The following is a 14,557-nucleotide window of genomic DNA, read 5'->3' as shown; positions in this document are numbered from 1 at the left end:
AAAACCGTTTTTACATCTATTTTTTGTATATGCAAATCCCAGCTAGCTACCAAACCTGACATAGCTTGTATGGAAGTGTTTTTTACCACGGGCGATAATACCTCGTTGTAGCCTATACCTTTCATTTGCGAGTATTCTTTGCCACTAATCTTGATTTGAACTTTACTTGTTCATTACCGGACATCCCTGATTTTTTTTATACGCCCATTTGCAACATATCGCTTTCTTCCATTCATGTAATTCCAAAAGATCCCAAGTTTGATTCTTATCTATACTTACTAACTCTTCCGTCATAGACCCTATCCATTCCTCCTTCCGGACCCTATCCACGTCCGGCCTAACAAATGTTGGGTTTTTAGTTATGCACAGAAGTTTAAAACACCTCCAGATGTAAAACATGTAAGTGTAACGATCATGGATAGACATAATCACTGAAGACTGATAATTTTGTTGGGAGGTTAATCAAAGAATCAAACAAAATATAAAGGTCTTTCTTGGCAAAAACCACAGTGATTTTGGTTTAAATGAAACTCAAAAATGAAATTTAGGATGTATAACACAAAAGCATAATATACAAATTATATTGAAAAAATATTATTAAAAGCGAAAGTCAATAACTGTATAAATTAAATTTCTCCGCAAAATATAGAGAAAGACTAATGTGAAATATGAGTTCTGCCACAATTTATATACTTTATACATATAGTACATGTGATTAGATATATATAGCTCGCCTGCTCGTATTTCTTTCATTTGTCACTAAATTCGATTATCTTTTATCGTCATGTATCTCACATGACTTTTTTTACTACGTAGATTATTATTTGAGATTCATTTTCAAAGAACAAACTAGGCGTTGCATGCTATTCACTCTGGCAATATTTCATTGCGAGATACATAGCTCGCCTGCTCGTATTTCTTTCATTTGTTACTAAGTCTGTTTCTCTTTTATTGCCATGTATCTCATACGACATTTTTATTAGGTATACTATTACTTGAAATTCATTTTCAAAGAACAAACTAGGCACTGCGTACTGTTTTCTCTCGCAAATTGCATCGCTCACCCGAAACTGTTAGTTCTATTGGTAAAGCCTTCTATTCAAAGGTGAAAATATCAAATTCAAGTCTAACCATCTACGGGGAAAGTACTAAACAACCGCTTCTTATCTATAATCCAAAAAAAAACTGATATTCGCTCAAAACTTCTTACAATAAAAAAAAATAGTATTCAATGCTCATGCACTTTATGCATTCTCTTACTCTTAGGAATGCGAGTGGTAAGGCTTTGATATGCACACTATCTTTTTTTACAGGCCTCTCTACAAGTAATGTAAATTATGTTTTCTCCCTACTATTGCCAGGGAACATATATCTGATCCAACTTGCGTTGTTTGTTGGCTGAAGTATTTGGTATGACAAGATGGTATTATAACCAAGTGATAGTAGCCTAGTGGTAATATTTTTAGACTTGGTATGTACCCATATCAGTCATGGATTTACTTAAGAATTAAATTATCATTACTTGGTCAGTCTAGGCTTGGGCTTTGTCCCAAGTGGTTTACATCGTTGATCGTAACAGATAGTCGGTTCACCTCTGATATTAATCGGAAGCAGTGTCGGCCCTGGGTCCAAGCGGAGGAAGCATGAGCTTCCGGCGACCACATTAATAAGTATCTAATCGGCCCCAAAATTTGTAAAATATAACTTTAGCCTAGCGGTTCTAAGGTTAACATCAACTGTAAGAGGGTTTATAAAAAAATGGTTTAGGCAACAACCATAGGGTTGGTTTATAAAAAAAAAAAGGTTAGCATCAACTAGGGTTTATAAAGAAAATGGTTTATTTATGATGTTATCAATACTTCTTTTATGGATATGAATTATGGCAACAAGCAATAGCTCTGGAAAACAAACGAAAAGAAGTTGCAAATCAGGACATAGTACCGTGTGTATCACGACATAATACCAAGCCATGCAAGCCAGAGATGGCAAAGAAATAAAACACGTGGTGAGAGGGCGTGTCTGAAATCTGTATGTGCTTTAATGGGCCTTTGGGGCCCAAAACGTTTCAATCAGGATATAAAAACATGTAATGTATGGCGGGAAATTAAATAAGAATGTCTAAATCCATTTTCCATCAGTTATCATTGAACGGTGATAAAAGAAAATCAGATATCAATGAACATAGCAAAAAATTGGTAGGATATGGCAAAATTTTCCAAATATTGACAATAGCTTTGGGAATTAATAATTTAATATGGATTACTAACCCCACTCGAAATATTCATGTTTGCTATTTAAAGAGTCTGTTACATAGTCATTACGTTTAGTTATTTTGTTTGTTGGAGATGGACTTAGCATAAGCCCACTAAGAACTAAACACAAAATCAAGTCCGGTCTGCTAAACAAGAATGGTGACTTCACTAGAAGACAAGATGTACTTTACTGTAAATAAACAACGTTTGTTTAAAGTTAATGATGATGGGACAGTCAGAAACATACAGAAAATACATAAAAAGAGCCTCACTCTTAAAAACGACCATCCATACCTGGAGATCGTCGACCAAATCACACCATAAGTCTTTGACGACCTGCCCTACTCGGAGTAGCTCGTCTTCGACGACCACACCAAATTAGAGAGATACTTGTTTAGACGACCTGTATAGACGAGCATCTCTTGTTCTTGTAATTGACTGAGTTTGTTTATTTTTTATTATTAATACGAAAAGCTTCATCCCTTTACATATTTAAATTGCATTACACCACCGGCCGGATATACCACCGACCGGATATGGAATTTACATTGTTGAACACTTCTTGAGTAGATAATAACATATTTTACACCTCAGAACAGAATCTTAGATGATCGTATATGCAGTTCCTAAGCAAAAGATTCATTATATTTTGTACCTTTCGATGTATAGTTGGATTTCTACTCTTTTTTAAAAAAAATGTATAGTTGGATTTCTACTTTAGAATTTTTGTTTGAAATCTCAAAATTTAGTGATCAAAAGAAAATGTTATGCAAAAATTGTACTTTAAAACCTTGCTTACTATTTTTGTGCACCTTGATAAAAGATGTGTTAAAGAGGAGAAAAACTACATTACAGTCAGGAGCTTAGTATATGTGTTTTGGGCTTTTGCACCTCTTCTTTTCCACTGGCCTGCTTTTACTGGGCTTACTGCTTACTGTAGTTAATGCCCAATCAAACATTAATTGGAGGCAGAGCCGGCCTTGGGAACAAGCGAAAGAAGCACATGCTTGCGGCCGCCATTGTATTAAGTATTTAACCGGCTACAATTTTTTTAAAAATTGTCCGTAGTGTAGTGGTTTAGTTACACTTGATCAATACGTTAGCTCATGGGTTCAATGCCCCTCAGGAGCAATGTTTTGTTTTTCAGCCATTTCTTTTATTTGGGCTTCTGGCCTTAACAGGCCTAGGGCCGGCTCTGATTGGAGGTCCGAGGTCATTTCATTGCCCAGGGCCTTGCTCCAACGCTTGGATTGTTGCTTCAGTTCAAGATTTAGATAGAGTTTGCAATCACCATAATATGTCACTCCAGCATACCCCCATCTTGTAACTTGGAGTATCGAATCTCTATAGATTTGGCTTTTAGAGGAGTTGGTGTAGAAGAATTTCGCAAATCTCCATATAAAATAAAATTGATTTATTTGCCCATTTAATAATAATAACAAAATAATTTTTCTGTTCCTAAAAATTCATATTCTAGAGAAAATTTTTGTTTCAAAAAAATACATATTTTATATTTTTTATGTAATTTTTTGTCAACTAATAATGAGAAATTGTGAAGTTCAAAAAAATTAATTGCATTTCTTAAAATCTTATTGGTTTAAAAATATTAGAAATATAAAATTACAAAAAACTATTCATTTATAGCTAAGTTTTCATATATTTTATTAAAAAATATAAAAATTCTAAAACATGATTTTTTTAGGAACTGAGGGAGTAGTTAACAATAACAAATGCATATAAAAAATCCCAATCATTTTAAAATGCATAAAATAACAATTTTTGACTAATGGGTTTTCCATTTTTTTTTCTTTTGACAAATATGTTTTTTTCAACTATTACATTTCCCATTTATTCATTATACAGCAATAGTAAAACATTTATATTTTAAAAAAAATTATGAAAATTTTATAAAATAAAATATAGCCCTTTATTTTTATTTTGTTTGAGTCCCCTATAATTTCATAGCCAGTTATTGAAATATATTCATTATTGAGTACTAGGTCGAAACCCGCGCTACGCTGCGGGAAATTATAACACATAAAATATTTTAAGAAAAAAATTCTATTTTTAATAAATAAAAAATTACAATCTATTTAAAGAATATTAACTTTGGTGATGTTTTAGTAGTTTTCAAGAATAAAATAATTTAAAAGTATTTTTGATAAGTAAGCAAAAGTTATAAATATTAACTTAGTATTTGGTACTTTTGATTGAAAACAATAATATAACATTATGATTGTTGAGTATGTGGAATAATTTGTTTTTTTTTAATAAAAACAATACAAAAGGAATAAAATGAGAGATTCTCTTGTTTAAGAGATTACATAATTGTTTGAAAAGTCACAAACTTGCCTATTTGAATATTTGATTGTACATATTAATTTGAAAACATACTTATTTTAGTCGTTTGAGATGTTTTTCATTCTTTTTAAAAAAAATTCCCAAACTAAAAATGTTATAAGAAAGCCAAAAGGTTATTTTAACCAAGATGAACACATGATATTAAGAAGCACAAAGGTAGAAACGTGTCTTTCAACTGTAGCGGAAGACATATCTACCTCTCTCGGTAGCAGAAAATATGGAATCTGATTCGTCCCATAGCTCCAACAGTTGCTTGGCACTCAATATTCTGGAATCAGCTCGCTTTCCCAGTAACACATTATACTCGTATGTGTTTACTCTTCCCTCAAAAATTGGATATAGCCTGCCACTTGCTTACTCTGTTCAGTGGGACAAAAAACAGTAACTACTTGCTATTGAAATGCCCTTACTCCCTCTAGATTTGGTCTGCAACAGCTTCATCACTCAGCTTAACCTCACCTATAAACTTTGGACTGAAAGTAACCATGGGCCCCATCTTCAAGCGATTATTGGTTCTAATAGAAAGGTGATCACTGAAACAATCCAAGAAGAATAGATTCTATGCAATAAAAGGAAAAAAAAATTGTTTAGAAATATAACTTTGTATTCTTCCTCTAGTTAAAACTTAAAACACAACATACTGCAATATAAGATAATGGAACATGAGTCGTTCTCATCACAAGGCTCAGTTGTAATTCTTATGAGTTATGACTCAGAACATAAAGGATGACCCCACATGACCATACATCTGCCACGACACCATTGTAACCCTTATGACTCAACACCTAAACCAAAACAGAGAAGATAATATGAGCTACTATATATATAACATTACTATATTTCAAAACATTGTGATATTTGACTTACTTAAAAGACAACATAATTTGGAGTTCCACAAGTTGTCTTTAAAATGGTAACTCCCTTAAGATACAAGTAAGATGATTAGTTGATAAAAATTCAATATGAAAGTAAAACAATAAACTGAAACCACCATTACTCGTTCTGGTAATGCACTGAGCCCATAATCAGATATCTTGAGATTTCCTTGAGAATCTAGCAGAAGTTTTCCAGGCTACAAAAACAACCAAAACCAGATTTTGTTTGAAAAGATTGTTGATTGTCAGCAAAAGAAACCACCTTTAGATCTCTGTGGTAGACCCCTTTACTATCAACTCCTTTGGTAAGCTAGTGTAAGTACTTCCTAGTTTTTGCTTCACTAATACGTTCATTACGAACCTATAACATGTAACAAGTGGATAACCAATGTCTTCCAAAGATTATCATCACCTGAAATAGTTGAGTCGAGAGCTAGATAATTCACAATTCTATAAACAGTTCACCACATGTATTATACTCCAAGAGAATGTAAATATTTGTGCGACCTGCTAGAAACCTAAACAGCAATGAATCAACTTCTATATGAAGATAGATATAATCTTTTCAGTATAAAGTAGAGGAAAGAACAAAACTTTACCTCGTAAAGACGAACAACACAAGGATAACGAACGAGTTTCATGGTCGAAATCTCCCTCTTAATCTGATAACAATTTTATTAAAATCTCAAAGACATAACCAAAACCCATAAGCAAAGGTGGTGACATCACGACGGCGGCTCTCCCGTGATGGATGGTTAATGGGGCTCGGATTGGTGGCTGGTCCTGATGGAACGTGACGGCTCCGGTTTCAATTCTCATTTCATTTTGGTCACGATCCCACAATGATAAGGATCACAACAAAAATGGCTTCCCCGGGGAGAGACAATTGCTCCGGTGAGATGAGGAGAGGTGGCTGGTGATGCTAATGAATCTCCACGCTAATACAATATAGAGGTGACATGGAGGAAGAGAGATCAACAGGGAAGGAGGAGAAACATGGCTGAGCTCTATCTCTCTAAGTTGACATTGACGGCAGCTAAATGGAGAAGAGAAGCCAGAGAAGAGAGTGGTGAAGAGAAGCCGGAGAAGAGAGTGGTGAAGAGAAGGCGGAGAAGAGCGTGGTGATTGGGTCTGAAGTTCTTCAGCACCTGTATTCTTCGCTGTCTTCTTCTCCATCCTCGTTCGATTTCAAAGCAAAAGAGAAAGAGAGACAGTGATTAAATCGAAAGAGGAAGAGAGAGAGCTTCTCCCGATCTGATTGTGTTGATTTCCGATTGTGGAGATACAAAATGTTTTGATTGGTTACCTGAGTTTTTTCATTTAATGACATGTCCTCTCCACAGAGCTTAAAAATGCTGATGTGTCACCTGCTGGAGAGAACCTAACCTTTTTATTGTGTTGATTTCCAATGGCACCAACGAGAATTGAGTATTTCCAATGGCACCAACGAGAATGTAGTCAATTCCTCCAAAGGGTCACAAAAAGCAAATTGCTTCATGAAATCCAAACTCCAATTCATCATTTTACGAAAACATAGTTTCATATTTTAATGCAACTTATTTTCGTTTGTTTTCAAGAGCTATTGCTTGTTTCCATAAGTTCATGTCGATAAAAGACGTGTTGTTAAATGACGTATCATGTTTTCCATGTTCCAACATCAACATCTTTGTTCCAGTTCCAACAAATAGGCTAATGTTTACGTTTCAGAACGTTTGTTGGTTTCACCTCTTTTGCTTTTTGACTAAGAACCTCGTGCACACTTTCATTATCCGCCTTTATGGCTGAATTTGTCAACTCAAGCATTTTTGAAAAGAGTTATAGAAGACTGTGCGAAGAGCAAGTGCACATTATACAATTGGATAAATAAAAATATTTGTTTTCCTCAACCAAAAACAGATAAACACCCCCATGAACGTGAGCATCATTTAAGGTTTCATACTATTTGAGACTAAGTACATAACTCATAAACAACCATCTAGGCTCTAGCTATCAACTGGTATGATTCACTCTTAGTGCTACAAAATGGGTATATAGGTGGTCTTTGCGGTTGGGGAGGCTTGTTTTGTCAGCTATGGGGAGGTGAGACAGTTGTTTAAGCTCCCCAATCTGATTAGGGGTAACTGTTCGCCAGAGAAAGAACCTCGAGGCCGTACCACTTCCTTATATGTGATTTCTGATTAAATGGGTGTACGGTTAAATGGATGTAAAGGTTTCTCGGTTTGATGAACATGAGGTGGAAATCTTTGGTTTCTCTTATCGAACGATGTCATCGATGGTTCTTCCTCGTGCCGCCAGATTTGGTTGTTACTCTGGAAGAAGTGCCGGTGTGTGGGTTCTCTTTGTTGGCTTAGATGGTTAGTAAGAAGCTGTTGTAATTATTTTGAGGGATGTTAGTAATTGTTTGTGTAATAAATCCTTATATTCCAGGAGTTCTTGTTCCGGATTGTGCCACTATCTATTATCATAGCCGAATATATTTTGACATTTCCAATGACGATCTTCTGTAAACAGTATAGGGGCTTGTGATCTGATTCTCGTCAAAAGAAGAAGCTTTGCGTACGCTTAGAAAATAAATTCTGCCAATCTTTTGTAGCTACAACTCTGTAAATGTTTTTTATCTGATAGTGTGCGTATGCCTTGTACATGTCGTCAATGTATCATAACTTCCAAGCAGGGCACTGGGGATTGTAGTCTGTAGAATAAAATTCAGTTTCTTTATGGATGATAACATTTGATTTACCAGCATCTTATCCAGCCTCGGCCATTCCAATCATTCTTTTAAATAAGGCACTCACTGATATTTTCATTCAGTATGTACATATTATTATAGAAAGCATATGATTAGCAACAAAATGAAGTTACGCTTTATTATCGCAAAATATTACTAAACCACCATTTATTTCATTCGGAGAAATCACTACCATCTATTTCTTTGGTTTATGTTTAATTATCCGAAACCATAATAAAGAAGATGGTGGCAGCTTTATTTATCACCCGTGATTGAGTGGAGAGACAATTGATAAACTAGTACTTATTTGTCGTAATTAATAATGACAAAAACTACACAACTTAACAAAATGATCATTAATTCACTATTAAGTCAACTCCCTGGCTTCCCCACCACCGCACGTTCGTCTCTCTCTGTCCACTCATTGACTCCATCTCCCACCTTTTTCTCCACTATCGTGCGCTTAAAACATTCACGTTCCTTTGTGCTAACTTACTTTCCTTCCCGTCTCGTTAACATGCGCTGACCTTTATATCATTACCCTATTATTTCCCAAAGATTATCTTTTCTGCCAACTTGCTAATGTCTTTCTTTTTGCCCTTGTAAAAAAATTGACAATGACATTATACTTTTTTTTAAATAACTAAAATAATCGTCCACCGTGAAGCTCGACATCACATTTTTTCCTTCATCAAAATACAACTTTCGATTTCATTATTTTCTGCATATACACATTAATTCCCTAGCAAAGTCAACCAAATTTACATAAGTAGTTAACAAATGCGAAATATGTTTATTTTGTCAACTAATTTAAAATTTACAATCATGTTTTAAAATAAACCAAACAAAACAAAAACTGGAAAAGAAACGTTGACAAAAAAAACTGTAAATATTAATTTTGGTCTTTATAGAATACACGTGGCAGCTAAATGTAAGTTAAAATAAGTCGCCTGTGGGCCCGGACCATCATAAACAGTGAAACTAAGATGTCAAATAGTCGGTCAGAACACAGAAAAGGAAGAGGCTGGTAGATCAAAAACGTCACCGTTTAAAGATCGAATCCAATTCTCCATATATAATATAGTATAAAAAGGTATACGTGTGCTTTCTTACACATGTTCTTCTTTGTAGCTTCCTTGGGTTAAAACTTAAAACTTTTCTCCTGCTTTAAAGAAGTCAAAGCTCAGAAAAAAGCAAAGGTTTGTTCCTTCATTCGATTCTTGATTTGTTTTTTTAGATCTGTACGTTTTAGATTGTTCTTTGTGTTCACGAGTGTTTTCATTTGTTTTCTTCTGTCTGAAAGTATAACAATAGAAGAGTTATTAGGTTTTGCTGTAGGAGAATCTGTTCAAAAGTTCTAAGACGATCTGATAACAGAAAATTGAAATCTCTCTCTCGCCTTCGTTAATTGTAGTAGTGACATAAAAACATTTCTGGATATGCAAGATTGAAAAAAGTAAGATAGTTATTTTAAAGTAGATATAGCTAAAAAAAAAGAGTAGATGAAGCTAAAAATTCTTATAATTTATATACCACATAATCTCCTGTCTTGATGTATCAAGTGGTGACTGTTGCTTTCAGCAGGAATGGAGAATCTACCTCCTGGATATCGTCCCAATGTTGGTGTTTGTCTAATCAATTCAGATAATTTGGTAACACTATTTTCAATCATCTAATTCAGCTCTCTCGTAAAATTATTGTTTTGCCACTAGTTAGTAACAGTGGCGGATGTAGAGCATACAAGGGTGGGGCATCTGCCCCCTATGATTTTTTTTTTAAAAAAAATTTCTTTACTAAATTATAATGAATTTTGAAGAAATTGAATAAATTTGCCTCCCATAAAACCTCAAATCTAAGGTTAAGTATGCTTTATTTGTAAGTTTGAAAATTTTGCCCCCCATTATAAAACTTTCTAGATCCGCCAATGGTTAGTAAAACTGAATTTAGTTTGTGACCTTTGATTATGTATGGTTCTAAGGTATTTGTAGCTTCAAGATTGAATGTTCCTGGAGCATGGCAGATGCCGCAGGTGTGTGTGTTTAATCACTCATTTTCGAACTTATGAAGTTTTCGCGTTTTCATGGTGTTATATTTTTTGTCGTTTTAGATAAACTGTATCATATTGCTGATGTTTTTAACACCATTCTAGTGGAAATAGATGGTCATGATTTTTGATAAAGAATCTTGACAAGATGTTTCTAGATCGTTTAACTTCATAGCTCACTAAACTGAGGATGTCACAGGGAGGGATAGAAGATGGAGAGGATCCAAAGTCAGCAGCCATGAGAGAGTTACAAGAAGAAACTGGAGTCGTTTCAGCTGCAATCATAGCTGAGGTCTCTACTCTTTACTTACTAACACACCACAGATGATTTTGAATCAGAGCCATTTACCAATGATTTTCTCTCTGTCGTCTTAAATGTCTTAAAAACAGGTTCCAACTTGGTTAACATATGATTTCCCACCGGCAGTAAAAGCAAAGGTTAACCGGCTCTGGGGCGGTGAATGGCATGGTCAGGCGCAGAAATGGTGAGTCTTCAGTACCTCCTAAACTAGGACAAAGTGTTTTGCAAGAGAGAATGAATGGTTCAATGTTTTGAATCCACACAGGTTTCTAGTGAGACTGATAAACGACGAGGATGAAAGAGAGATCAATCTAGCTAACAACGAAGCGGATTCAGAGTTTGCGGAGTGGAAGTGGGCGAGACCGGAAGAAGTGGTAGAGCAAGCAGTTGATTACAAAAGGCCAACCTACGAACAAGTCATTAAGACTTTTGGTTCTTACTTGAATGATCCAGGAAGAGCTGCTAAATGTAAATCTGCCAAGTGGTGATAAGGAAACCAATGTTTGTTCTGCTCATTTTTGTAAATTGGTTATTGGTACTAGAAGGTTTTGGTTTTGGTTTAACTTGGGGGTTTATTGTAATAAAGTCATGGTCTGGATCCACAAAAAGGGAATGGCTTGTGTATGTCCTTCTAACTTATAACTAAGTGTAAAGAAAATGCAAAGGTTATGATTATTCTAAATAGTACATGTACATTGTTTATATTCCCTGAATGTTGTATTCTTGTAAGCTAGTTTGAAATATATTATTCTAGCTTTATTATTTGCAGTATTTATATTCTTGTAGATAATTTGCAAACTAATTTTTTGCATTTATTCATGTTTTATTGTACAATTTGTTCGAATCCATTATGGTAGTACTCAAACACACAAATAGTCAAGTTGTATTCCATGGTGAAAAATGTCTCATACGAAATCTTTAGACGATTTTTAAAACAGAATAGGTTGTGTTTAGTTACAGAACGTAAACAAAATTCTGAGATTCAAAATAAAAATGTGGGAGATAAATTAAAAAAGTTGCAAAACCATATACCAACACAACAAAAGAGAACAAACATTTAACAAAACCAAACCACTTGGACAAATTCTTACGAACTAAGTTAAAGACGGGAAACTGATAGGAAAATGGTAAATAATGGTTCACCGGATAAGACATGAATTTCACTGGCAGAGCTGCTCAACTGCGGTCACGATCTGAGCCGGTTGGACCACAGTCCACTCTTCAAGAGTACCAGCATACGGTGTAGGAACGTCCTGAGAAGACAAACACATCACCGGAGCATCTAAATAGTCATGAAAGTTCTCATTAATGGCAGCCGTAAGACTAGCTCCAATCCCACCGGTTCTCATACACTCCTCCACTATCAAAACCCTGTGCGTTTTCTTCACCGAGTTCCCAATCGTGTAAAGATCAAACGGCTTCAGCGACCTGATGTCGATAACCTCAGGGTCATACCCTTTGTTCACAAGAATTTTAGCTGCCTGCATCACATGGTACCTCATCCTCGAGTAAGTGAGGATGGTAATGTGCTCTCCAGGTCTGACCATCTCAGCCTCTTCAAGGTTACAGATGTACTCTTCGTCAGGGATCTTCTCCTTGAGATTGTAAAGCAGAACGTGCTCAAACAGAATCACAGGGTTCTCACTTCTTATCGCGGCTTTCATCAAGCCTTTGGCGTTGTAAGGAGTGGAGCAAGCAACCATCTGGATCCCGGGGATGGACTGGAAGTAAGATTCCAGCCGCTGCGAATGCTCAGCGCCAAGCTGGCGTCCCACTCCACCGGGACCACGGATGACGACTGGGATTGTGAACTGACCACCAGATGTGTAGTGAAGCATTCCACAGTTGTTGGAGATTTGGTTGAAGGCTAAGAGGAGGAAACCCATGTTCATACCTTCAATGACGGGTCTTAGACCAGTCATGGCGGCTCCAATGCCCATACCGGTGAATGCGTTTTCACAAATGGGAGTGTCGAGAACCCTGAGGTCGCCGAACTTATCAGCAAGGCCTTTGGTAACCTTGTAGGAGCCCCCGTAATGGCCAACGTCTTCACCCATGACGCATACATGTGGATCTCTGTCCATCTCTTCTTCCAGACCTTCCTGAAGAGCCTCGAAAAGCAGTAGTTCATGTCTGCAAGTTCATATGACAAAAAAATTGGGTATACGGAAAAGGCATCTAATTTACATGGTTAGAATATGAGCATTGAAACACTGGACTTTCGAGGTAGAGCAGGAAATGTGTTATTCTTTACAATAAAGAAAATGAATATGGAAACAAGTAATAGATGAACTGGTATGCCATTACAGTATATTCAACTGGTATGTCAGTGGGAAGATTACAAAAACAAAGAATGCAATCTTTTTTCTTTACCAAATAACAGCTATGGATTTGAATGTCTCTGGAAACCTCCTAGATCTCACACCCTTTTCAAAAGAGAATTTGTTTCCTAATCCATAACTGGCCAGGATGCACAAAAAAGAATAACAACTAGCTGCTCTCTGGCTTAACTTTGATTCCCATTGACATGCAATGCAACCTATGTTTTTGTGTAACAAAAGATAGATTTGTTCAAGCAAGTATCTAAATCCTTCAATCAGCAAGTCATGCTAGAGAATTAAGTTGAGGAAAATCAGATTCCAAATTGCAAAACGTACCCCGTGGTCGCTGATGTGTCCACCTTGGTCTACAAAAAAAGGAAAAAGCCGTAAATGATTGTAGATTCAAAGGAGAAACTCTAACACAACAAAATGAAAATGGGAGGACAAAAACAAATACCGCGACAGCATTATTAGGAATCAATTTGTGAGAGTGACGAAGACTGAGGCTAGAAGAAGAGCCAAAGCTCTTACTCCCGTCATCAGATCCAGAAGCGACAATGCATCTCTTGCTCCTCCCTGCATCAAAACCCCAAACTGCTTTAGATCTTTCCTAGGCTTAATTCGAAATCGAAATTGGAACCTGGAAGATTGGTGCGAGATCGAGCAACGAGTTTCTTGGAATGAAACGTCGTCAAGGCCGTAGCAGCTCCAGCTCCATGGATTATCGCAGACATTTCTTTTCCCCCACGGAGCTCGGGACAATTAAATCTTTGGGGGGGAATATTGGTACAGTTATAGCTATGCAATTACAAAGTGTATATAAAACAGAACAATGGAGATTCAAAAGTGTGACGACGCCGAGCGGAGATATCGAAGAATTTAATTTCATATATATATATATATATATATTTTTTTTTTTTGCCGAATTATATTGTGTTACTTTGTTTTCATCGTCATCTCATGTTGTGTAAGCAACCAATATAAGCGCGACACCTTGTATTTTCGCGCTGTATTGACAAGTGTTTACATCTGAACAGTAGCAGCTGTTGAGAATAACAACGATGAGTTCGCTTAACCACCTCGACCAAACCTTAACTACATTTAAGTTTTCACTAAGCTTTGGCATTTCTTTGGTTTGGGTTTTCGGACGGATGGGCCTAAAATGTATCAGGCACATTAATAAATAGAACAATTCATTAGGCGCACTTATAATTTTTTTCTTGAATGAATGTTAAATTAATTTAAAAAAAAAACTTTTTTACAATGACTGCAACATAAGTTGAATGTTGGAATGTTTCTTAAGGAGTTGGAAAAAGAAATAAAATGTTATCTAAATGAAAACCATGTTTCCATAGCTTTGTTGTACTTGTGAATTCCCATAGAACGCAAACTAGATATGCGGTTTCGGACAGCTTTGTCCACGTTTTTGATCAAAGTTGCAGGGTTGTTGGATAGTTCTCCACACCTTCTCCCATTCCTCTCTTTCCAAATAGTTGATAGTGTCACCTGGAACACATACCTGAGCAGAAATAAGTAGGTCGAGTTCCATGTCTGGTCCGTTAGAAGCCGGATGATCTCCTCCCAATCATTCGTATAGTGCACAGACAGTAGCTTAAGAGTAAGATTTTTCCGAACTTCTTCTGAATATTTGCACTTGTAAAACAGGTGATTGCGA

The 14,557-nt window shown here is 36.0% G+C and overlaps 2 protein-coding genes and 1 long non-coding RNA gene across 10 annotated transcripts; 1 reads left to right on the top strand and 2 right to left on the bottom strand.

The window, feature by feature from the left end:
* Positions 1-5,110: 5,110 nt before the first annotated feature.
* On the bottom strand, positions 5,111-9,031 carry LOC106367363. 4 transcript variants are annotated; one of them, XR_001273834.3, is made up of 3 exons: positions 5,481-6,906; positions 5,255-5,398; positions 5,111-5,172 (listed from the first exon to the last, which is right to left on the bottom strand). It is a non-coding gene; the product is annotated as an uncharacterized LOC106367363 (long non-coding RNA). The 4 variants fall into 4 exon arrangements; XR_001273833.3 differs by having other exon boundaries at positions 5,162-5,398; positions 5,481-6,006; positions 6,088-6,907; XR_001273836.3 differs by having other exon boundaries at positions 5,162-5,398; positions 5,481-5,900; positions 6,088-6,907.
* Positions 9,032-9,239: 208 nt separating this feature from the next.
* LOC106367362 (nudix hydrolase 25) lies at positions 9,240-11,265 on the top strand. 5 transcript variants are annotated; one of them, XM_048740443.1, is made up of 6 exons: positions 9,241-9,415; positions 9,801-9,868; positions 10,195-10,245; positions 10,460-10,552; positions 10,651-10,745; positions 10,827-11,265. In XM_048740443.1, the coding sequence occupies exons 2-6, from the start codon at positions 9,803-9,805 to the stop codon at positions 11,047-11,049; spliced, it is 528 nt and encodes a 175-aa protein (XP_048596400.1). In that variant the 5' UTR covers positions 9,241-9,415; positions 9,801-9,802; the 3' UTR covers positions 11,050-11,265. The 5 variants fall into 5 exon arrangements, with proteins under 5 accessions (XP_048596403.1, XP_048596400.1, XP_048596401.1 ...); XM_048740444.1 differs by having other exon boundaries at positions 9,245-9,415; positions 9,798-9,868; XM_048740445.1 differs by lacking the exon at positions 9,241-9,415 and adding an exon at positions 9,442-9,672.
* A 199-nt stretch (positions 11,266-11,464) lies between these two features.
* Positions 11,465-13,785, bottom strand: LOC106367361 (pyruvate dehydrogenase E1 component subunit beta-2, chloroplastic-like). Its single transcript, XM_013807123.3, has 4 exons — positions 13,523-13,785; positions 13,340-13,458; positions 13,219-13,247; positions 11,465-12,694 (listed from the first exon to the last, which is right to left on the bottom strand). The coding sequence occupies exons 1-4, from the start codon at positions 13,614-13,616 to the stop codon at positions 11,722-11,724; spliced, it is 1,215 nt and encodes a 404-aa protein (XP_013662577.1). The 5' UTR covers positions 13,617-13,785; the 3' UTR covers positions 11,465-11,721.
* Positions 13,786-14,557: the final 772 nt, after the last annotated feature.

The sequence above is a fragment of the Brassica napus genome, chromosome A9 (assembly GCF_020379485.1).
Source record: "Brassica napus cultivar Da-Ae chromosome A9, Da-Ae, whole genome shotgun sequence".
Classification (NCBI taxonomy): Eukaryota; Viridiplantae; Streptophyta; class Magnoliopsida; order Brassicales; family Brassicaceae; genus Brassica; species Brassica napus.
This window is presented reverse-complemented; position numbering and strand designations above follow the sequence as displayed.

Excerpts from the sequence above, each read along its gene's own strand:
- LOC106367362 (XM_048740443.1), top strand. The coding sequence starts at position 9,803 with ATGGAGAATCTACCTCCTGGATATCGTCCCAATGTTGGTGTTTGTCTA. Across the intron at positions 9,869-10,194 it reads TAATCAATTCAGATAATTTG|GTATTTGTAGCTTCAAGATT; the intron begins GTAACACTATTT and ends TATGGTTCTAAG. Across the intron at positions 10,746-10,826 it reads CATGGTCAGGCGCAGAAATG|GTTTCTAGTGAGACTGATAA; the intron begins GTGAGTCTTCAG and ends GAATCCACACAG.
- LOC106367361 (XM_013807123.3), bottom strand. The coding sequence starts at position 13,616 with ATGTCTGCGATAATCCATGGAGCTGGAGCTGCTACGGCCTTGACGACG. Across the intron at positions 13,248-13,339 it reads TTCCTAATAATGCTGTCGCG|ACCAAGGTGGACACATCAGC; the intron begins GTATTTGTTTTT and ends CTTTTTTTGTAG. Across the intron at positions 12,695-13,218 it reads GACACATCAGCGACCACGGG|ACATGAACTACTGCTTTTCG; the intron begins GTACGTTTTGCA and ends ATGAACTTGCAG.